At 46.5% G+C, this 23,666-nt stretch overlaps 1 protein-coding gene and 1 non-coding gene across 2 annotated transcripts; both read right to left on the reverse strand.

Annotated features, from left to right (window-relative positions):
* Window positions 1-1,171: 1,171 nt before the first annotated feature.
* On the reverse strand, window positions 1,172-1,243 carry TRNAP-AGG (transfer RNA proline (anticodon AGG)). Its single transcript has one exon. It is a non-coding gene; the product is annotated as a tRNA-Pro (tRNA).
* A 5,755-nt stretch (window positions 1,244-6,998) lies between these two features.
* LOC126547233 (uncharacterized) lies at window positions 6,999-8,174 on the reverse strand. Its single transcript, XM_050195174.2, has one exon. The coding sequence runs from the start codon at window positions 8,172-8,174 to the stop codon at window positions 6,999-7,001; it is 1,176 nt and encodes a 391-aa protein (XP_050051131.2).
* Between the last annotated feature and the right edge of the window lie 15,492 nt (window positions 8,175-23,666).

The raw sequence follows: 23,666 nt of genomic DNA on the forward strand, positions 1-23,666 counted from the left end.
CCGACGCCGAGACCTAACTGTAACGCAAGACAAAGAACCACCGACCTCGACGTGCTTCTCGACGGCCACGCAGTCACCGCCTTAGTAGACACAGGAGCCGATTACTCCGTCATGAGTGGACCCATCGCCGCCCAGTTGAGGAAAGTTAAGACTGCATGGGAAGGCCCTCAAATTCGCACCGCTGGAGGACACCTGATTACGCCGACTGGGATCTGCACGGCAAGAATTACCGTTCATGACCGGACTTACCCAGCACCTCCACCAGATGTCACGTGGTGGTGACGTTGAATAACACAGTAGCAATACTGTGAACGACAAAACAAACTTTTATTGGGCGAACCTGTGCCCACAAAACAGGCTACACTTATAGCACAACGATAGCGGCGAACACGCTCGGCGATCGTCGAAAATCTGATCAGCGGGTTGAAGCGCGTCGGCTTTTATACAGCAGTCATCGAAGGTTCCAGACTAATCGTTGGGACCCGCATGCCTTCCACAAGGTTCTACAACATTCGAGTCACGCGATGAAATAAGATAACACAAGGTTCGGCGACAACAGACAGCGGATAGAAGCATCGATAACTTTCCAGAGACTTCGGATACACGCAGACGCGTCCCGCGCTGTGCGATAACATTTGTTAGGCGGCGAAACGTGGTCGCCCGTGAAATATAAGTACACGTGTCAATACTAAACGCCCGGTTGGGAGTCTTGGCAGAGCAACCTGGTAGTCGTTTTCCTGTTCCGTAGCCCTGTTAGTGTGGTCAGAAATGGCCGTTGAAGCCGCTCCAACGGAGCCCGTCATCTTACGTCCATCACGCTCGGTGGCCGGAAACAGAATCTAGCTGACAACAGTTCACGTTTGCGGCGCGTTTACACCGTCATATCTTGACTGGCTGCAGAAAAAGAAGAGGACAACGACTAGGAAAATCCAGGCATTGGTAACACTCGGGCTGAGAGCGCAAAAAATGAGAGGGCTCGTCCGGGATTTCAACCCGGCACTTCTCGCACCCTAACCGAGAATCATACCCCTAGACAAACAAGCCGACATCAGCTCACGTACGCGGCGCGTGTACACCTTCGTCATATCTTGACGGGCTGCAGAAAAAGAAGAGGACTACGAATATCCAGGCATTGGTAATACTCGGCCCCAGAGCGAAAAAAAAAAATAGCGGGCTCGTCCGGGATTGGAACCCGGGACCTCTCGCACCCTAAGCGAGAATCATACCCCTAGACCAACGAGCCTTTTTTTCTTCATTAGACGGAAAACAAAACTGAAGGTATATTACAAAGTGGACACAACTACACACTTAAGACTCAGGCAAACACGCACATGCACCCACAAGTGCATCCAGTCTAGCGGAGGTGTCTGCGCAGCGTACACACTTCTTATATAAGCAGCACTTTCGCGAAAGAAGGATTTTTTAGATCGGGGGCTTTCGGCCTGGCGATCACACAGTCTACATCGCCATAGGCTGTATAAACCAAGTACTATGGACATGTTATAGGGAGGACCAGCCGTAAGCTTAAACGGTTTAAACCTAATTGAATATGGAGGGATGTCAGAGTCCTTTCTAAGCGTCCGTTGGAGAATGTCCCAAAACGATATAGCGTCCCTTGAGTCTATGAAACAGTGATCTATGGCTTCGGCACGGGGACAGAGTTGACAGTTTCTTGACCACGCCACAAAGCAACCCCTCGAATTCAACCAAGTTTTAACAGGGAGTGTTTCCGAATGTAATTTAAAGAAAAAATGTTTTTACTCCAGGAAGTACACACATTTTTCGGACGCGCTTATGTACATCCTGATAAGGTCGGCTTAACTAACGTGTACGATACAAAGGATCTGGGAAAATAGAGTCCACTAGTGCCGCAGAAATTGCTCTTCGACTCGCAGGGAACACGTACTCCAGGCTGAACCTAACTTCAAGAAAAGAAATGTGTCCACAACCTCCTTGATAAAGCCCCAAAGGAGCTTGTGGGACATCTTTGGAATTTGATGACACTACTATATTAGGAACATAATGAACTAAATGGACTTGCAACATTTCACGCAAGAACGGAAGGTCACGGTCTCGAAAGAAAAACAAGCGAGAAACAATTTGCCTGATGAAGAGGTGGACTAATCCTAGGCCATCACGTTCAAGGGGGAGGAACAGATTGTAGCGCCGCATCGATTCACAAGTCGAACTACAAATAAATGTTGCAAATACGCCCTGCAGTGCCTGAAGGCGAAGTCGTGAACAGTGCAGTATTTGCAGCACATACATAAGATGGGAAGCTAATAAAACGTTGCACACTTCAGCACGAATGAACATTGACAAATTCCGCCCTCGCCATGAATTCACTTTACGTTGAATTTTGCCAACTTCTCCCGACCAATGAGCGTTGCTATTTGTATACCGCGAGGGAGGCACACCTAAATAACGCAGATCTTTTTTCCATTGAATGCCTGCGTAATTCGATGGCATTGTGGCGCATAATCCAAACCAAAACCTGAACTTTTTTCAAGGTTAACGCTTGCACCAGAAGCCGCAGAAAATTCTTCTGTAATTGCAAGAGCAGTCTTCACACTCTTTGTATCGGTACAAAAAATGGCCATGTCATCTGCATACGTAAGAACCCGAACCTCATTAGTCGGTAATTTAAACCCTTAGAAATTTCGTTCTTTAAGAATGCTCACACAAAGTGGCTCTAAATACAAGCAGAACAGAAGCGGTGACAAAGCGCATCCTTGTCGTACTGATGATATAAGCCTTATCGGATGGGAGAGAGAGAGCCATTCACTATCAGCCTCGTTGAGCCATTAGCATAACATATCCTGACATCTCTAAGGACCAGGGATCCGATATTTATATGCTCTAGTACAGTAAACAGGAACGAGTGATTCACCCTGTCGAACGCCTTAGCCCGATCTAGCTGTACGATTGCCACCTGACCAATCCCCTCAGCTACACACCCTGGCACCGATCTCGCAACATGAATGTTCGTCTGAATGCACCGGCCCCTGATACCACAGGTTTGATGATCACCGACCGCAGGTCTTATTACAACTTGCAAACGGTTGGCTAATACCATTGCAAAAATTTTATAATCCACATTGCATAAGGAGATATGCCGCTATCCGTCCACTTTTTGCAATTTAGTCTCATCATCGCTTTTGGTACACCTGAAGTTATAATGGCGATAAGAGGGAACGAAAACACTGATAAAGTTCGTCAGTAAGGCCATCCGCGCCGGGCGTCTTGCCCTTAGCTAACGAATCGATGCATGCAGTTACCTCAATAATATCAATGTTTTCATTTGTATAATCATAATCATCCTGATTTAACCGGGGCAGCAACGACACAATTTTTTTTTGGCAGCATCTGTATCCAATGGCTTACGGTATCGAAATAGTTTTTGATAATCTTCGAAACAGCTTTGGTTATTAGAGTAGGCTCTTTAATAATGATTCCACCATACTCTATATCTAGTATTTGTTCAGACAGCGCGTGTCGGTGCTCATCCCCTAGGGCCCTACTGCAAGGCTGTTCTTCCAGGAAACGCTGCTCTCGCGCACGCACTAGTGCACCCCTGTATTGTTCTGCGTTCAAAGTTTGTAACTGTGCCTTGACCTTATAAATATCATCAATATATTGACCCGGATGTAGGCATTCAAGCTCATGCAATTCACTCAGAAGTCTATACAATGCTTTGTAATTATTCTTTTTTTCAAAGGCCAATATTCATGATTCTTCGATAGCTATCATTTTAACTCCCTGTTTGAATAATTTCCACACAGCAAAGAGTGGCAAGTTCTTGCGGCTTGACACATGAGCTATAAGCTCAGTAACACGATTTAAGAAACACTCACGCGAAAGTAATTGGTTATTAAACTTCCACAGCTCCCAGCACATACGCCGACTTTGATACCGACGGCTGCCAAACGATGCTGAGACTAGGCAATGGTCACTAAAGAATATAGGGTGCAAAGTGTAACCATAATTAAGAGATAGCGCGCTAAGTGAAACGGAAATTCGATCAAGCCTTGCATGCGAGGTACCCTGGAAGTGCGTATATCGACATCCCACCTTTTCATTTTCCCCAATGTCCACAAGCCGATAATCACATATCAGGCGTTGCAACGCATCACTACTTGAATCATGGCTCAGCTTCAGCGACGTACGATCTTGCGCGTTACATACACAACGAAAGTCTCCAAGGAGGACCAATGCATGATCGGTACAGAAATGATGTTCAAGAGATAAGAAGAAACACTCGAATTCACGTAACTTGTTCGGTGCATTAACACACACAAATATAAAGCTCATGCCACTGATGTCAATATCGCAGCATGTTAGGCGCCCTTCCCTATCTGTAAACAAATGTGGCAAATAACATGGTAAATGTTTTCTAACAAATAACATACAACCTGCGTCAACGCCTACTGCATGTCTGACATAAACATTATAGTCAAATAGGAATGGAGATAGTTACTTCTGTATTTTCGTCGGATTCAATCTTTGTTTCTTGGATAGCAGCAATATGCAATTTTCTATTGCATAACAAATGAAGAAGCTGTACTTGCCGTCGCTTACATCGTAAGCCACGGACATTAACATACCAAAATGGAAGGGAAGAGCGCCCGCCATGACTACCTATGTAGGTGCAGCGTTTAAACGCTGCTACAGAGGTACACCACTCTCTTCTTGATGAGGTGGTGCACTATGGACCTTTTGGTGCACGTTAACACAAGGGACATCTGCAGGAGTAGGTGTTCCCCGGAGCGGTTTGTCAACTTCGACACTTTGGGAACGCGAGCCTCCTTTCCCGAGGGAGATGGATTGTCAGATGACGCTGGACGCTTCTTAGCGGCCTCGCACATCGATCCAGATTCCACTGACGGTGGGCGATCTTGAACTGGTGGCGATTCTGCCTATGACACAGTTGGTTCGTCTGCAGGCGCCTTAGTCTTATCCTCGCTCACAGGCTTTTGGCTAAGGCTATTGCCAGCCGATGACGGCTTAATCTCTTCTTGTCGATGAGTCTCAGGGAGTATTTCAGCAGTTGCATCCACAACTTCGCTCACGACCATTAGATGATCGGTGATGGTATCATCCTCAGCTGGTTTATTTCCATGAAGCTTGTCAGCATAGGTTCCGATGCATGCATCTGCAGGGTGACCGTAGCGGTAACAGGTACTGCAGCGTGGTGTTCTACATTGTGGCCGGATATGCCTGAACTCTGTTGCATCGGAGGCAAAGTGCTGGTCGGCCAGGAACCAAGATAAGGCACTGGGCACCGTATATGCTCAATAGATGTGGCAGATTACTGGTAGAAACTCCATCTTTCTATGTAAACGCCACGTCTTGACTAGTCATTTGCCAGCCCTTGTTGGATCTTGAGGACAATACCAATTGCTGTCCCCCAGATTTGGGACCTTGCCGTTGGGTGCGGGAGTTGGCCGAGGTTGAGGAGGACTTTGAGATGAAAACTGGAGGTTTATTTATATTATTTACAGTGAGAGTACAAAGAAATTAACAGTCATAAAGTAATTACGGGCCGGCAGCAACTCGGACGCTGCGGCCCGTGGCAAGAAGCTCGAAAGAGATGAATGAAGGAATGCTCCCTTGCTGCTCCCGGTCTCTGGCTTGTAAGCCCTTCGGTGTCTCGAAGTCACGTCACGTTCGGCCAATCGGCGAGCCCGCTCAGGTGACGCCATTTTCGGCCAATCGGCGAGCCCGTTCAGGTATCGTCATTTTCGGCCAATGGTAGGCGCCCGTGCGATTGTGTCCCACCCGGCGCAGAGGGTGGTCGCTCCTTGGGCTCCAATTGTCCGAGGGCTTACTTCTCTCTGCGGTATTGCCTTGCTGGCTTGCAAGCGCCGTCACAATAGGCGGAAGGGGGCGACGTTTCAGTGCTGCAAAGCAGCTTTGCTCGGGACCTGCGTTGCCTGGAACCATGCCAGGCTACCGCTACACTTTCGGAAGAAGAGTCAAGCAGTGAATAGCTCCACCTGCGGCACACGAGGTGGGGGACGCCAACTCGTTTGCACGTGCCACACCTCGGGAACCGGGTAGATGTGCTTCTGCGCTCCTTAATTAGCTGCGGCGCGATTCGATGTGGTCTGGTGAACTCGAAGGAGGCTCAGGAAAAGGTCCCGTATCTAACACCCTCCATGCCGTCACACCGCCACATTTCTCTCATGATCGACTGCACTGTGCCATATGGCTCTAGCGCTTCAACAATCCGTCTCTGTTCGAGGTGTGGGGGAAGCCAAAGAAGCTTCATCTTGATATTTTTACATTCCCGGTCTAGGACAAGGCACTTGAGGCCCTTCACCAACAACTCGCCATTGTGGACAAGTTTCTTTTTCGCAGATGCTGTTAACACATGTCACTAACCACAAATGGCTCATCTGGTATTGTCTAGCGCCGAGGATATCAGTTGCATTTAGCATTGAAAGGAGTGCATTGCGAAAGTCCTGGGCCCGATACGGCCGCCGTACCAGGTCAGCATGCAGGAAAACTGAATTGAGAAATGTGTTGCCAGTCAGACGAGGGAGAACGCCTTTATAATTACCGGAATCAGTAGTTGACGGTTGGTGCGATCCTCGGCCGAGGGCCGATGCGCTGTTTCCATCGGAGCTCATCGTAGACGTGGCCGCTCGAAGAAGAAGAAGGAGTAGACCAACGAGCCGACAACAGTTCACGTTCGCGGCGCGTTGACACCTTCGTCATATCTTGACGGGCTGCAGAAAAAGAAGAGGACAACTACTACGAATATAGACGCATTGGTAACACTCGGTCCAAGAGCGAAAAAAAAATAGAGGGCTCGCCCGGGATTTGAACCCGGGACCTCTCGAACCCTAAGCGAGAATCATGCCACTAGACCTACATTTTCCTTTATTTTTTCTTTATTGCATGGAATTATCGGTACTGTCAAACCAATGCAGTTACATTACACATGAACATATAAGAGAAACAAATTCACAGATAGTATACAGTCCAATGACAGTTCAAAATTCTGGCAAACGAACACAAGCGTCCAGACGCGAAATCCAATCAGGGACGGGATCATATGTAGCCACCACACTACGGACTTGAGCAGTCTCTTCTCGGAAGATAGACCTTGTCGAGCGAGGTGGCTCGGCATGTCTGTCGATCATTCGACCTCTCCATAATGAATAAAGTCCTAATAACATAAACAAATCATGTGGTGTATTACTGGCTGTCTTCTTGAAAGGAAGGAACCGGATACCATAACATGTGAGAGGAAAGTCTTTTTTGATAGTTCTTTGCAAAATGTCCCAAAAAAGAAATGCGTCACGACAAAGTATAAAGCAATGTTTTATTGTCTCGGGTCGATTGCAAATTCTACAATTTGTATTCCAGGGTACATACAGTCCTTTTTCCTGAAGCCACGTTTTAACTGGCAGTGTGGAGGTGTGCAGCTTAAAGAAAAACGTTTTTGCTGCTGGCGCAATGCACATTCTACGGACACGGCAAAGAACATCTTGACCAAATAGAGACAGATACGGCTTTCGGTACAGAGGTTCAGGGAAAAGGTTATCTATAAGTGCTACATTTAGCGACGTGCGATTAACGGTAAACAAATATTCAAGGGTGAATCTGGCTTTTAAGAATGAAATAGTGTCGACAAGTTCCTTTAGGAAGCCCCATAACGGTAGTTCTTGAGCAAAGTTTGTCGTGACAAAAAGAAAAGGGATGTGTGACGCAAGACGTGCTCGATTAACTGCGAGAAAGAATGGATGACGGACATTTTTAAGGTAAAATAAGCGCATGACCAATTGTCGCACAAACAAATGCACAAGACACAGTCCTCCCTTTTCAAGCGGGAGAAAAAGGTTGTCCCTTCTCATGGCTTCCCATGATGAATGCCAAATAAAACATGCAAATATTCTATGAAATGCCTGGACGTGTACACGTGAGCAGTGCAAGACCTGCAGAACGTAAAGAAGCTTAGAAGCGAGAAATGTATTGCATGCCTTAGCTCTCGCAAAAATGGAGAGATCACGCCCCTGCCAGGTTGTCGCCTTTCGACGGATAGTGGTTATCGTGTACGTCCAATGAGGTCCACTATTACGGAAGTTATCGAGAGGTACTCCAAGATATCGCAACCGAGACTGATTCCAATGAATATTCGCGAATACAGAGGGAGTGAGCGCCCACATGCCTAGCCAAAAGCCTCTACTTTTGTCAAAATTTACAGTAGCTCCTGCAGTCTCACAGAAACGCAAAGTCGCAAAGCACGCTTAAGCAAAGCGGTTCTAAGTATATGGCGAAGAGTAAAGGCGAGAGCGGACAACCCTGACGAACGGATGACTGTAGTTGTATTATATCTGAGAGGGTACGGTTCACAATTAACTTTGTAGTGCAATGTTTATAACAAAGTGTTATACCATTGTATAATACATCCCCTAACTGAATACGTCGCAGTAGTTGGAACAAAAATTCGTGTTGAACCTTATCAAAGGCTTTGGCGAGGTCAACCTGGAGGAGAGCTACTTGATCCGTACTACCCTCTATGCACTCAAGGACTGACCGTGCGATATGAACATTTGTCTGTATAGAGCGGCCTCGAACTCCGCATGTTTGATGATCACCTACTAATCTATATAGTAATGACTGTCTGCAATCTATTTTTCAGTACTTTTGCAAATATTTTGTAATCCACGTTACATAACGATATCGGCCTATATCCGTTTACTCTCTTTATTGTTTCATCATCAGTGCTCTTTGGTATTAAGGTTGTGTGGCCCTGATAGAAAGATGGAGGAAGCTCACCATATTGATAGGCTTCCTCGAAAAGCTGCTCCAGAAAAGGACACAGGAATTCCTGAAATTTTATATAAAATTCAGCACTAAGACCATCAGGACCAGGCATCTTGCTCTTCTGAAGCGTTTCGACGGCAAAATTAATTTCTTCTCGAGTTATTGGCCCATCAACGCTGAGTCGATCATCTTCTTCTAAGTGTGGCATAAGCGAAATAAACTGATCAGCGTTTTCTTCGTATCCATTCTGAGGCTTAACTGCAGTGAAAAGATCTTTATAGTGAGCTTCAAATAGGCTTATTATTTGGGACGTTTCTGTGTATATAGACCCACCAGACTCAATTTCCAATATTTGCTTGGAAAGCGCGTATCGCTTTTCATCACCGAGAGCCCTTTTTGTGGGCTGTTCCTCTGTGAAGCGAGTTGTGCGTGAACGCACCATTGCTCCTTTGTACACTTCCGTCTCATATTTCTGTATTTGTGCGCGAACTGTATTTATTTCATTGCTATACAATCCTGGTTCCTGGCTTTCGAAAGCGTGCAGCTTGTGAAGTAAATCATGAAGGTAATGCTTTTCAGCTGTTTTTCTTTGAGACAGCTCACATGAAATGGCAATCGCCTCATTTTTTACTCTATTTTTGAAAAATTCCCATGGAGCAAACAAAGGAAGCTGTTGACATTGTGTTATTTCTAGCCATAATTATTTCACTTTGTTTACAAAACTTTCCTCTCGCAAAAGTTGTGTATTAAGTTTCCACAGTTCCCAGTTTGGAGCAAACTTGCGAAATTTTCGGGGACCCCATGAAACAGCTACTAAACAGTGGTCTGTGAAAAATACAGGCGTCACGGTGTAGTTGTGAATGTTAGACCAGAGATTCGTCGAAACATACACACGATCAAGCCGAGCATGGGAGACGCCTTGAAAGTGTGTGAACCGCACCCAAGAAGGTGTGTAGGCGCCCACGTCTATTAGATCGTGATCTTCCGTTAACTGATGCAGGAAAGTAGCACTTGCATCATAACGATTAGTTAGGTATGAGTGATCTCTGGAATGACAAACACAGTTGAAGTCTCCCAACAGTACCAAATCTCTGTCAGTGTCTAGGGGCAGAGCAAGTGAGAGGAAGAAAGCCTTCCTGTCACTTTCTTTTGAGGGAGCATAAACGCAAATAAATCGCCAGTTACGGGAATGAAAAGAGAGGTCACAGCATATAAGGCGGCCTTCCCCATCAACACGTAGCGACAATGAAGAATGATTTAACTGCTTTCTGACTAACAAAAAGCATGCAGCGGAAGCACCACATGATTGGCTAATACACACCTCGTAATCAGGTTGAAAAGTTTGCAGCGCAAGGTTGACATCACCAGCAGACGATATCTTTGTCTCTTGCACTGCACCAACATCAACTTCATGCTGACTAAGCACGTGTAGTAACTACTGCTGACGCCTTATATTCCTCAGCCCACGTACGTTGAGTGTCGCTACAAATAAGGGGAGGGTGAAGGTGGTAGCCATTTTGCGCACCTAAAGCTTTTGTGTTTCATCGCCCTTGGCCACAGGTTAATCTGTGGTCTTGCTCCCTTTGGACTTCTTTGTGGCACTCTCCTGACTACGCTGATAAAACCGGCGCGGCACATTATCACCAGGAGAGGGAGTTCGCTGTGCACTAGGAGACACTTTCTCGGGCACCTGTAGTGCACTTTCTGTTGCTTCGTCGTTGCATGGTGCCGGACGTTTCCTTGCCTGACTTATGTCCATCGCCTCTTCCTCTTCTTCCTTGCCATCAGGGGGCTTTTCTTTAGGGCTTGCTAGGCCAGGTGGGCAAGCTGAGTCATCCTCGCCTGTAGCTTCGCTAGTATTACTTGAGCTGTTGTGACTGCTTGGCATTGGCTTCAAGGACTCCTGGTCTTCGTCCCTAATGCCACCTGTAGTCTCTCCGGTGGCATCTACTACCTCTGTAGAATCCATGAGATGGTCCAATTGTGGCTCGTCTGCGCTATATTGCCCAGAACGAAGCTTATTGGCGTAGGTGGACACGCAAGCGTCCGCTGAGTGTCCAAATCGGTGGCACTGTAAGCATCTCGGTGTTCTGCATTGTCGCCGAACGTGTCCCACACGCTTGCAACGAAGGCACAGCGGAGGCCTACCGGGGTTAAGTACGAGGCACTGGTGGCCATAAATGAACATAATGTGTGATATTGAGCTTACGGTGATAGTGTCCTTGAGCACCAAGGAAACCTCCCGGTTTGTTGTCACCCACTGTTCCATACCAGTGCATCTCCATACTTCTCTCTCCAACGACTTCACCTGACCATAGGCCTAGAACGCCTCTTCAACGCGTCGTGGTTCAAGGTGAGGTGGAAGCCATAGTAATTTAAGTTTGAAGTTTTTTAGTCTCGGGATCTATCACCATGCACTTCAGCCCTTTGACACGGAGCTCACCACGGGCGACGAGAGTCTGTTTTGCCGCCCTACTAGCGCAAGTAACCATCCACACATGGCTCATTTGGTACTGTCCGACACCTACAATATCTGAAGTATTCACTACCTCAAGCAGAGCGTCTCGGAAGTCAGGAGCACAGTATGGTCTGCCACTCAAGTCCGCATGAAGGAAAATAGAATTCAATACATCGTTACCGGTTGGTAGACGCGGGAGGACAACTTTGTAACTTGCATCTTCGTTCAAAAACGGGGTCGACGATCCTCGGCCTGGGGCCGATACGCTGTTTCCAGCAGAGAGCATTTTCAAGCACAGCCATTCCACACGGCTTCTTCTTCTTCTTTTTTTTTTTACACATAGCAGGTACCATGCACTGAAGCGTTCTTCTTTTACAGCTTTTCTAACATACAGAGACACACACACATACATAGAGAATCACACATCTATATAAGTACTCGTCTTTGCTGCAGGCGCTTCTGCCACACGTGCCATCTCTTGCTAAACTCATCTTCGCCGCCCAGCAGCAAACTTGTATACGCAAAAGCAACGCAAAAGTGCGTCCATGCAGGTTTCGCGTTTTCTAGAGCTAGGACGTAGTCAGTTCGTGATCTCCAAGTTGCATACAAACCTAGTAATAACAGGGTTTCAACACTGTTGTTATTTTTGTCATCTTCCAGTGTCAGAAACGTTACGTTATACCAATTTGGGTATTCCTGCACGTCAAACACAATTCGTATGTTGTGCCAAAAGTGTACTGCGTTTGTAAAAACAAAAATACGTGCTGCAAGGATTCTGGATAGGGGCAGAGTGGGCAGTCCGTTAACCACGGCACGAAAAAACCGCTGTTACGTGGCCATGTTTTTACAGGTAAAACTTCAACATGTAACCTAACAAAGAAATCCTTAATCACAGTTTTTACAGGATATTTTGGTAGACGCTTGAAAACGCCAGACTCCAGCTGGCTTCCAGCTCGAGAACGATATAGTGGTGGTGGAAGTAGCATATCTGTAGTGTTCCAGTACAGGCTCTGCCGTTTTACATTTTTTAGGTACTCTTTAGACCAACGAGCCGATAACAGTTCACTTGAGCGGCGCGTTTACACCTTCGTCATACCTTGACGGACTGGAGAAAAAGAAGAGGACAGTGACTACGAATATCCAAGCATTGGTAACACTCGGCCCGAGAGCGAAAAAAAAAATAGCGGGCTCGTCCGGGATTTGAACCCTGGAGCTCTTGCACCCTAAGCGAGAATCATCCCCCTGTACCAACGAGCCGACAACAGTTCGCGTTAGCGGCGCGTTTACACGTTCGTCATATCTTGACGGACTGGAGAAAAAGAAGAGGACAACGACTACCTAGCATTTTTTTTCTTTATTGCCTGACTACGGTACATAATGTTCCACAACAGACAATAATTACCATACCGAAAACTAAAGTAGAATATATGTTTGGTGAATATGTATTCAAGCAGCATCGTGCTGGCTTAGTCTAATCAAAATTCGTGCAAAGCTACCAACGGCTCTACTCTCGGGAGCCACTCCGTTGGCTCCGCTGCCGCTTTATTGATAGCGACAAACCAGTGCACGTATTTCCTGAAAACATTCGTGCAGGTCGCGCATCTTTATCAACATGGCATCCTGCCATTCTTGCGTGCCAAATACAGTGGAGGCCCAAGAACATAAATAAATCAAAAGGTACCCCATGCTCATTATCTATGCTTAAGTAACGAATGCCATACGGGTCTAGTGGAAATTCTTTCTTTAGTGTCCTCTGTAATCCATCCCAGAAAAACACGCCTTCCCGACACTTAAAAAAGCATAATCTATTGTCTCTGGCTGCTTGCAAATTAAACAGCGCGTTCCCTACGCTAAAAATACTCCCTTTCCCTCAAAAAACTTCTTAAGTGGTAACGTTCCTGTGTGTAATTTAAAAAAGAAGGTTTTTGCTCCTGGCGGGACCTGAATTTTTTCACTCTCTTAAAAACATCATCATTGCCTGGTGCTCCACCGTACAAGGACCTGTAGTACAATGGAACTGAGAAAAGAATGTCGCACAGAACACAATACAGTTTCTTTTTGTTTACACCGGACAGGTAATCATTCGCAAACCGCGACTGAATGAAATCTGACACTCGATACGGCTTCTTTGTAAAAACCTCGAATCTCTCCCAAAAGCTCTTCGGTTGAAACCACATACTCTGGGAGCCATCTACTCAGCCTCATTTGGCATAGGCTGCACAATAAGGAGTCTGTTGCGTCCCTAAAGAACAAACACCGGTTTACCAGCTGCCGTAAAAGAGGTGGCCCAATCCCAGCCTTTAACCGCCGGAACAAGTTGGTCCGGCTACAGCGCTCCCATTCCGGCGCCCTGACAAATACAGCGAAAATCCTGTGTAGCATCCGAACATTTGACCGTAAACAATGCAATACCTGCATTAGGTACCAAAGCTTTCTGATAAAGAAAAAGTTGCAAACGGTGGCTCTGGCACACTCTAAAAACAGTTGCACCCTTTGGGGTGTATATTTGCCACAAAAAAATAATTGCCATCTGTCTTGTCCGCATTTCCTTTCTTTAACGCGGCGAGCCCGGTACTTCCCAGTAATGAACGGCATGTGCGTTATCAGCATGAAATAGCATTCCCGACAGGAAAGTAACGAGCGCAGCGTTTTCAAGAAAGGAAATGCGGGCAAGACCGATGACGATTATCGTTGTGTGGCAAATATACACTCCAAAGGGTGTAAACTTTTCTTAGAGTGCAAAAATAGACACTCTAAGAAAAGTTTACGCTCTTTGAGTCGTATCTTGCCGCAAAACAATAAACGTCATTTGTCTTGTTCGCATTTCCTTTATTTAACGCTGCGAGCCCGGTACTTCCCAGTAACGAACGGCATGCGCGCTATCAGCAGGACATAGTATTGCCGACAGGAAAGTAGCGGGCGCGGCGTTTTCAAGAAAAGAAACGCAAGCAAGGCAGATGACGATTATTGTTGTGTGGCAGATATATATATATATATATATATATATATATATATATATACCTCAAAGGGTGTGACCTTCTTTAGAGTGTAGGTTGGTGCCTTCACACTTCTTCGCTGTCTCCCGTGTCTCTTTGGCCTGCTCTTTCCAGTACTGCTCGCTATCACGATAACCATCGAGCGGGACGCCGAAGTACTCGCCCGGGGTCGTCACCCAATGCACGTTGGTGAAATAATCCGGCGTCGCTGGCCACCATCCATGCACTCATTTCTCCCCGCCTTCCCGCTCTCCCGCTCTTGTCCCCTCGTCTTAGGAACCGCGCTTACAGGGGACAACGCTCATTCTCTTTGAAGACTTTCCCTTTGCCACCAGCCGCCACCGACAACAAGCGCACTTGGCGTCAGTCTACTAACCCTTTAAAACTAGTATGCCGAGGATTACGAGGCCGCCTTTGACGAGGATAGGTCCTCCTATCGTAACGTTGGCCAGCCTTTCCGAGGCACCCTATCCCTGTATATTACCTTTATACCATAGTGCACTATTCCATCTGTAAGCCCCTTCTTGATTTTGGATTTTACGCTGAGCGCAGGAACGGACGCCTAAGAGCTGCGCTCTCAAAGAGAGAGAGAAAAAAAAGAAGAAAAGCATGACTGAAAAAAGAAAGAAAATAAGTCGCTGTAAGTTACTCCGCACGGAACCGTCTTATCGGCTGTCGGCGGCCAGTGAAGTGCCGTAAGCTGCCGTTTTCGACAAACCCAGGCGCGGTGGGAGTCCTAACTGTTAGCGGAAGAGCATCCCCATTTCCCCTCTGTTTTCGACAGCCCCATCCGCGTATCACTTTAACTCGGTTTCGAGGCTATTTGCCACGGTTTCGCGTGTTCCCGCTTATATTGCTCACGATAGTACATCGTGTACAAACAACAACAGAAGAACAAAACACTTTACAGAAAAAAATGACGCTGAATAATGTTTACAAACGTGGAACACACTTTTCTTGGCGCTTTAACGAAATGAGGTCATTCAGAACGGGTAACCATTCCGGCTGATTTCACCTGCACAATGTACATTCCTAGTTTAGGCCATACTTTGGATAAATTATTATTTGGCATTCGATATGCAGTCTCACAGTTGGTAGTGCAACGCTTGCGTAATGCGGAGGTTGTAGGTTTGGCTCGTACCGGCCGCAAGTTAGCCTTTCGTGCACTTTTATTTCCCTTTTCTTTATTGTTTCCTATATTTAAACTTCAACCACAGTTAATTCCCCCCCCCCCCCCCCTCCGATGCTTTCCTTGGCTTCATTGTCTGTTGGCTTTATAGAGTAATAAATATATAGATATATGCGCACACACCTGAAAATAACGTTCATGCGCTATAATTGCTTGGAAGGTGCTCTCGTCTTGTATGGCGACCCCATCTTTGATCAAACCAGCGAAGCCTAGTCTTGTTGGAAATAAATAATGCGGGGGCGGGCATGTGGCTACAAGTCACTACAGGCAGTATTAAGGAATTGTTAGCCTATCTTGATTTCCTCTGTTCTCCCTTTCTCTCTCTCTCTCTCTCTCTTTCTCCGTCTTTTGTTAGCAACATTTTCTACGACATTGTTGTTGTTGCCTCAAAACATAGCTCGTACCCACGGCGTGGGAGGGGGATTGGCCACTCTGGGTCGACGAAATTGTTCTACCCCTACGTATACCTTTACCTCTGCCTCTTTTTTCTACCGCACATCTACAAGAGCTATTATTAGCCCACTAAAATAACATAGCATGAAGACGAAGACAGGCTAAGAAGAGAAGGAGAAGAACATAAAAGATACAGGGTGGTGTCTTAGACATACACTATGCTTGCAAACAGCGGTAGGCGCCCTCGATATACTTTAAGCCCTATGGCTACTTCGCGTAGACTCCGCCCACATTTGCGGCCCTCACTTGCACGCTAGAATTGCGCTTTTTGATCTGTTTCTTTTTTGGAAGGGGATGGGAGATGGGTAGGGGGGGGGGGTGCTGAAATCATAATTTCATTATGAAGCACGCGGTAGGGAGGCACGCTGGGTGAATTTTGGCTACCTGGGGTTCTTTGACGTGTACATAATGCACGCTCTTGCATTTAGCGCCCATCGAAATACTCGCCGACTGCCGAAATGGCGGCCGACGGCGCTCGCGATCTGCCCGCAGCTCGTCATAGTGCGCTTATTTTTGACAACACGATTACCATGCGTTTAAATGAATTGGTTTTCTTGGTGTCACTTCGCATAGTCAACGATACTTGCAACGCCAGGAACGGTGTTTGTTTTCCGTCTGCGAGAGGAAATGCCGTGGGATCATTGCTCGCGATCACGTCATTGGTTTAGTACTGGGCGTTGCTTTACGAAACACACGCACATTCGACCTAATTATGTTCTATTAAGTACTATTTCATGTGAAAAACAAACTGCAGCTGATTTCTATGTCACCGTGAGCGGCGATAGAAGCACTCGCCTCGGATCGGTGATGGGACCGGCGAAGTATCGGCCCTACGGCGACGCCAGCTTGTAGGCGCGGACAATCTGAGCTGTTGGCCGCGTCCGTCCAATCGCTCCAACTCTGTACCAACTCTGTACATGTGATTTCGCGCGCGGAAATTCATTAACATGTTTAGGCGCGTTTATGACATCCACACTGGAATTAACGCAGCTGCGACCGTGCTTCCTGGGCATGTGAACATGTGCTATAGGCTATCTACTCTGCAGGTGGCTCAATTTATTGAGTTGAAAGTAAATTTGAATCTTACGTACTTTGAAGTGAATCTGCTCTCTCGACCTACATCCAAGGCCCATTCTAATCTAACTTTCCCACGGTGCGGTAAGAAATTGTAACGACACGCTATTAACGATCCTTATAGTATCATTGTAGGCTAATGCACGCCATGCAAAATAGCAGCGAAGCTTAAATGTAACGAAACGTTCGGCGCATAATCGATGATCTGGTATGGAAATCCAACTTTCGCTCTTTTAGCGTGGCGCCCATTCCTTGCGACGGCTTTAATCAACAAGAAACCTACGAAAACTTCCGTTTCCTGTGTTTTTAGGCGAAGCGCAGCTTGGCATAATGATTCGCTTCCTTCGTTGTAAAACCATAAAATAAGGACCGCACACAATAGAACCGCACACGTACACGCGAAACCCAGCGGGTATACACATGTGGGCACGGCTGCTCGTCCCTTCCGACGACAGCACCACCACATTTTCGTGACATAGAGCCGTGGTATGGCTCTATACCTTCGCTGCCTACTATACCACCTAGAACAGTTACAGCGCAGTTACGCTCAGCATATAAGGAGTTAACGTGGAAACTCTATATACGTGTTGACCTTTTGCTACTCTGTGTATTCAGCTGCTCACTGAACATACACAAACATCCACCGGTAGCGCGCGTAGACAAATCCGAGAGCGCATCCGCGTGTCATCCTACCCTCAAAGCAAGCGGCCAAAGCCTAGCGGCTCGCCGTGATTAGAAGTTGCAGCGTGGGCGAGCGCTCGACGCGGTCTGCTTGAGCGCTGGCCCCGTATGCCCACCTTGACAAACACGATACGCCCGAAACACGAGAGCCGCCTTCTCGAGCTATCCTGGAAGGAAAGCAACTGCCGGCCACGCAAGGAGGCCTCCATCAGAACTGTCCTCGCGACATGAGACGTGTGGTAAAAAAGGCCGGAAATTATGAGGTATGCGCCCATATAGTGTAGATACAGCACTCGAGTAAATGCATCTCTGGCCGCCATTTTCTGATACAGTGCGAGCTGTTTCCGAATGACTGTGCCAGCTGTTCCATTTGTCATCCTTTTTTTTTCTTCAAAAATTGGTGTATTCTCGCTAACAATGTTTTTATCTTAGGTTTTAAATATTTGTCCTTCTTTCATTCCATTCATGGTCGTTCTACGGAGCCATCGACAATTTTATGCATTATTCTTGTGCTAAGAGCGTGCAGTAATTTTATCACAGTAGCAATTGCAGAGTAACTGTAAACCCATAACAGTTGCTTCGCAAATTATCTCGTCGGTGAGAGAGTGGCTATAGCTACCAGTTCGATGGGCACATACATACGTTAAAGTTTTCGGACTCGCATGGTATTCAATCACTCAAAATAGAGGAAATAAAAACGACAGTCAAAAGGAAACTGTCCTAGTGTTGACTGCAAAATTCCCTGTCACGATTGGCAGGTAAGCTACATTGGTAAAAGCAGAAACTTAAAGAGAAGAATAAAAGAGCACTACAATAATATGGCCAAATGACACTGTTCCTCGAATGACTTCGACGAGTACCACGTAACTATAAAAAAAAAAAATCACAACAATAACGGTTACTAAACGTCAGGCGTCACTATATAAAGAAGTTGTCATCCCAGTTCCTTAAAAAATCCTTAATCATACGGCCTAATGCGTATGCTATATACATAGAACAAGGAGCCCGCTCTCCGATGTTTATGCAAAAGCTTTACGGGATCAAGCGCATGTGTATAATCGCGGCCGCAGTGCATTTCATTTTTCCAGGCAGTCGTACGGGTGCTGAAACGTCAGTCATATACTTTTATTATTATTCATTAAATGTTTGCGTCGGCGAGTGCCCGCTTTCTACATCTTTCTTTATTGTTCTCTTGGGCACAAGATGCGCTAGAACATTTGAATTATGTTTTGGGGTTTTACGTGCGAAAACCACGATCTGACTATGAGCACGCCGTATTGGGCGACTCCGGAAATAATTTTGACTGCCAGGGGTTCTTTCTCGTGCACCGCAATTTGGGTACACGAGCGTTATTACATTACGCGCCAAATATGGCCGCCGCTATCGGGAATCGAACCGGCGACCTCGTGCTTGGCAGCGCAATGCCTTGGCTACTAAGCCAGCGCGGCAGGTGAACGTGCACGCTGACATGCACTATTCTGTTTATGGGTTGGCTGAAGACCGCGTCGTGGTGGAGGTGGCATGCCTTGAGATAAGTTGCGCACTGCGGATATTCATAGCAGAGGCAAAGGGCTCCTTTTTTTTTTTTAAATATGGGGTTTTACGTGCCAAAACCACCTTCTGATTATGAGGCACGCCGTAGTGGAGGACTCCGGAAATTTCGGCCACCTGGGGTTCTTTAACGTGCACCTAAATCTAAGTACACGGGTGTTTTCGCATTTCGCCCCCATCGAAATGCGGCCGCCGTGGCCGGGATTCGATCCCGCGACCTCGTGCTCAGCAGCCCAACACCATAGCCACTGAGCAACCACGGCGGGTACAAAGGGCGCTTCGGCGTATTTGCGATCTGTCTAGCTCGCAGCCAAGCTTCTGTGGAACACACTGTATGCTAACCGCGTAGTGCCGTGCGAGCGGCAACAACGGTGGTCAGATAGGGCAACACAATCTGCCAATGAGATAATCGTCGAGTTCTCAGCTCTGAGTGTTTCATCATCGCTTCGCGTTCACATACAGAAAGCCTGGCTTCGCGGTGTGATGTCCTGTATTGTGCTATTCATCACTGGAGCATAGCCAAGGTGTTAGAAGGAAGGTTGAAACTTGGAGGGGGCTGCTGGTAGTTCAGAACGTATACCTTCGGATTAGCACGTTTTCGCAGAAGACACACCAACAGCGAAAAGAAGGCAGAGCGAGGGCTAACCAACGCTACCACTCGCGTTGTCGCATTCATGTCGAGCGCGTGTAGCGTTAATTTCCCATGCTATGTAAAACAACCTTGTTCTATTATCCACGTCTCTTATCAAGGCACATATGTGTTTTGCAAATTAAATTCGTCAACAGAAGTACACTTATAAAAAATGAAAATTCTGAGTCAGTCTATCCATAACAACAGAAAAAAAAAAGGTGATTTGCAAGCTAAACGTTCTGACAGAATTACGTGTCTTGTTAGAGTATTTATTACGATGTAATCAACGTCTCGAAGCAAAATTTGAACTTATTGAACCGAACGTTCCATGGCCAACTCGGCTCCTGCCTCGGAGGTTAAATGATGGATGGTAGGCAGTGCAGTTTTAAAGGGACAACAATGAGAAATATTAACCACTTATTGCCGGGAATCACTTGATTTTGCTGCCAACCTTCTTTCGATTCTATTTTATTTTTCGTTTAAATTGATGAACTATTGCTATCTTTTTATTTATCGGGTGAAATCTTTGACAGCGTTCGCCACTCAAATTCTCTCGACCTATGGACTCGACCGTCATCTGAGCAGGGGGCTACAGGAGTATTGCTTCACTTTTTGAAGATGACTGAGCTCTTCGATCCCCCCCCCCCCGGCGAAACACTGTTGTTGTGTATTCCTTTCCTTCTGCCTCTTTTCGTTTCTACCCGCTTTACCCTTCCCCAGTTTAGGGTAGCAAACCAGATGCAACTTGCTTTACCTCCCTGCCTTTCCTTTGAAGTGTCTCTATGTTTGTTTGTTTGCTTGTTTGTATGTTCGGTTCTTCCTTCCTTTCTTTCTTTCTTTCTTTCTTTCTTTCTTTCTTTCTTTCTTTCTTTCTTTCTTTCTTTCGTTGGGTAGCTGTTTCCAAACCTGACATATATAGTGCCACGACACTGCGTGGCTTGTGTATCTTCAGAGACAGCAGTTAGGCTATGCAAAGTCGGGGAGTAACTAGCTAATTAGTGAAGCCTGATGGGCCTTGTTAATTAATATGCGAAAGAGCACACAAAAGTAACATTTCGTGGCATCGCACTTAAGTTTTGCTACTTGAACGCTCAATATATTGACAACTGAAATTTTGAAATACTGGACGATTATTTTTGCCTCCGCTGTGTATTTTACACAGCGGGTCTCTATGCCTAGACAACAAATATCCTATGTCGAGAAATTTTTGGCTTCCTGGCTATAACCTCGAGCAGCTGATGGGTGCTGCGAGGGAAACGCAACGACCGCGCTCGTGCCCAACGCGTATTTCTAGGTCAAGAAGTTTAATACAGATGACGCATCACGCGTTATATACGTGTATGTGCGTTCCCAAGACCAAGGGCGTCACTTCTCAAGCCGCACGCACTTCAACGCTTGTCGTTAAGAGTTGGCAGTGGTCCAAGGGATGCTTGGTCCTCTGGGAACAGAGCGCACATTATGCGAAAAGACGGAAGCACCAAACGGGAGGTTGCCGTGCTAGGTTGCTGGTCCGGCATTTCGTTTTCTTATCTTTCCTGCAACATGCTGCGCACGCTGTGTACAGGAAGCACTTTTTGGCGTTAGTGACGTCGGATTTTGTTTCTCGAAATGATCAGAAACGAAGCTGGCGCATCTCATTTAATGAGCGTTTGTAGCTGTTCTATACACAGCCCCGCAAAAGCAACGAGCCTGTGAGATTTCGAACATGTACTGCCACGCTGAATATACGCGGCAGTGTTGGATATTTGCTATCTCGATAGCTGCCTCAAGCGCTCGACGGCGCATTGCTCAACCACCTATTAGCGACTAATGTTTCTCAGCGGATTCTGGTAGTGGGCCTCAAGCTTGATCGCTATGTTAGCGGAATTATTGATTTCAAGATGCCACGTAGTTAAAGCAGCAGTAAAACTAGAGCTCCTGCAGTACGCCCCGCAAGCCCACATGTAAAGCCCCCTACCCTGTTCCCATTAGTTAGTGGAACGGAGGAGGAAGATTTAGACACCACTGAGGCAGAGGAGGTGGGAGAGGGTGAGGCACCCCCCACACCCAGAAAAGTCAGAATAGCCGCAAGGTTAGCAACAATAGACAGGACTCTGGCAAAAATCATGGAGCTCATCACTAAACTAGATACTTGAGTGGGTTAACTAGAAAGGTCCAAAGTTAAGGTAAAGGCTGCATCGGCAGTCGACGGAGGCAACAACGGTAGCCCGAGCGCAGACTCTAAGGGTTCTGGTAGTCAACCAATGGTATAATAATGGCTGCTAACGACAGCAATTACATTAAAATGTGGCAGTGGAATTGTGCGAGTTTCCGAAGGCGCAAGGCTGCCCTGCAGCAGCTCATTAGATCGACCAAACATAAGCCGCACGTTATTAGCCTACAAGAAACACTAACTAAGGAGGATATCTCTCTGCCGGGTTGCAGCTCCGAAACCTTTATCATTCCAGGGGGTCAGGGAATAGCGACTTTGGTTAGAAAGGGTACTTCCTATGAAACTCACGAGCTTCCCAAGTACAAGGTTGGTCTAGAAGCACAAATTATCGAACTCATTTTGAAGAACAAAAAAGCAGCTAATGTGTTTATAGCTGACGTTTATATCTCTCCAACAGATAGGAAAATGGATGTTAAGACCCTCTTGGGCCGCATTTCTAATAAGGCAGATACCGCCCCACTCCTAGTGGCTGGGGACTTCAACGCTCCCAACAAAGAATGGGGCTATGGTCATCGGAGCATCAATGGTACTAATTTAGCAACCTCGGCCTATGAGTTAAAATTTGCTGTTAATACAGATGCTAACTTCCCCACGAGAACTGGTACCTCCACTACCACAGATACAAACCTGGATCTAACATTCCTTCGGGGAATCGAAGGCTCGTGGGACAATCTGCAGGAGAATTTGGGAAGTGATCATCACATAATTAAGGTCATTTTACAGACGCAATCACCACCACTAAGGAAATATGAGTACGTGGACTGCGATCTCTTTCGTAAGTTGCGTAAAGAAACTAGCATGGATGACGAATCTTATGAGGAGCTTTTAGATTAGCTAAAGGCGACGATTAAGAAAGCTACTAAACCAGCCTCAACAGAAATCGAAGTTCCAAAAATGGACTCCAAGCTAGCTCATATGCTGGAGGCGAAGAATTCCCTTCTAACCAGATGGAAGAGTCACAGACTTAATAGAAGACTTAGAGCTAAAATCGCCCAAGTTAATCGTGATATTGAAACCTACGCGGCTCAACTCTCACGTCAACAATGGGACGAAGCTTGCTCAGAAGCAGACGGCAGATTGCGCAGAGGAGGCAAATGTAATCAATTGAAGAACCTCCTTAATGAGAAGCTCTCCAGAGGTACTACAAACCTCGCCATAAACAGACAGAGAGGTCACAAACGACCTTGCACACATGTACCTGCCACTTAAAAATGAATATGAGAACGAAGAAGAAATAAGCGAACCTTACCCCGGAATATCGCAACGGGACTTGGACAGTGACTTCACTGCAGCTGAGATAAGGCACGTACACTTTAAATTAAATGGCAGATCTGCCCCGGGTCCGGATGGAATCACAAATAAGCTTTTGCGAAACTTGGACGATGATGCCATAGACATAATCACGATCGAAATTAACAGTCAGTTGAGATCCGGCACGCTCCCACCGGAATGGAGGGAGGCCAAGGGGACATTTATACCGAAACCCGGCAAACCACTAACAAAGGAGAACCTCAGGCGCATATCACTTACATCCTGTATTCGCTAGGTAGCCGAACATGCTTCATAACAGGATAGTAGAACACATAGGAAAGCAGGAGCTTTTCAGGCACAATCACATAGGTTTTCGGAAGGCATTATCCACACAG

Source organism: Dermacentor andersoni, chromosome 1 (assembly GCF_023375885.2).
Source record: "Dermacentor andersoni chromosome 1, qqDerAnde1_hic_scaffold, whole genome shotgun sequence".
Taxonomy (NCBI): Eukaryota; Metazoa; Arthropoda; class Arachnida; order Ixodida; family Ixodidae; genus Dermacentor; species Dermacentor andersoni.

Bases quoted from the DNA above. Each gene is read 5' to 3' on its own strand.
- LOC126547233 (XM_050195174.2), bottom strand. From the start codon at position 8,174: ATGTGGGCGCTCACTCCCTCTGTATTCGCGAATATTCATTGGAATCAG.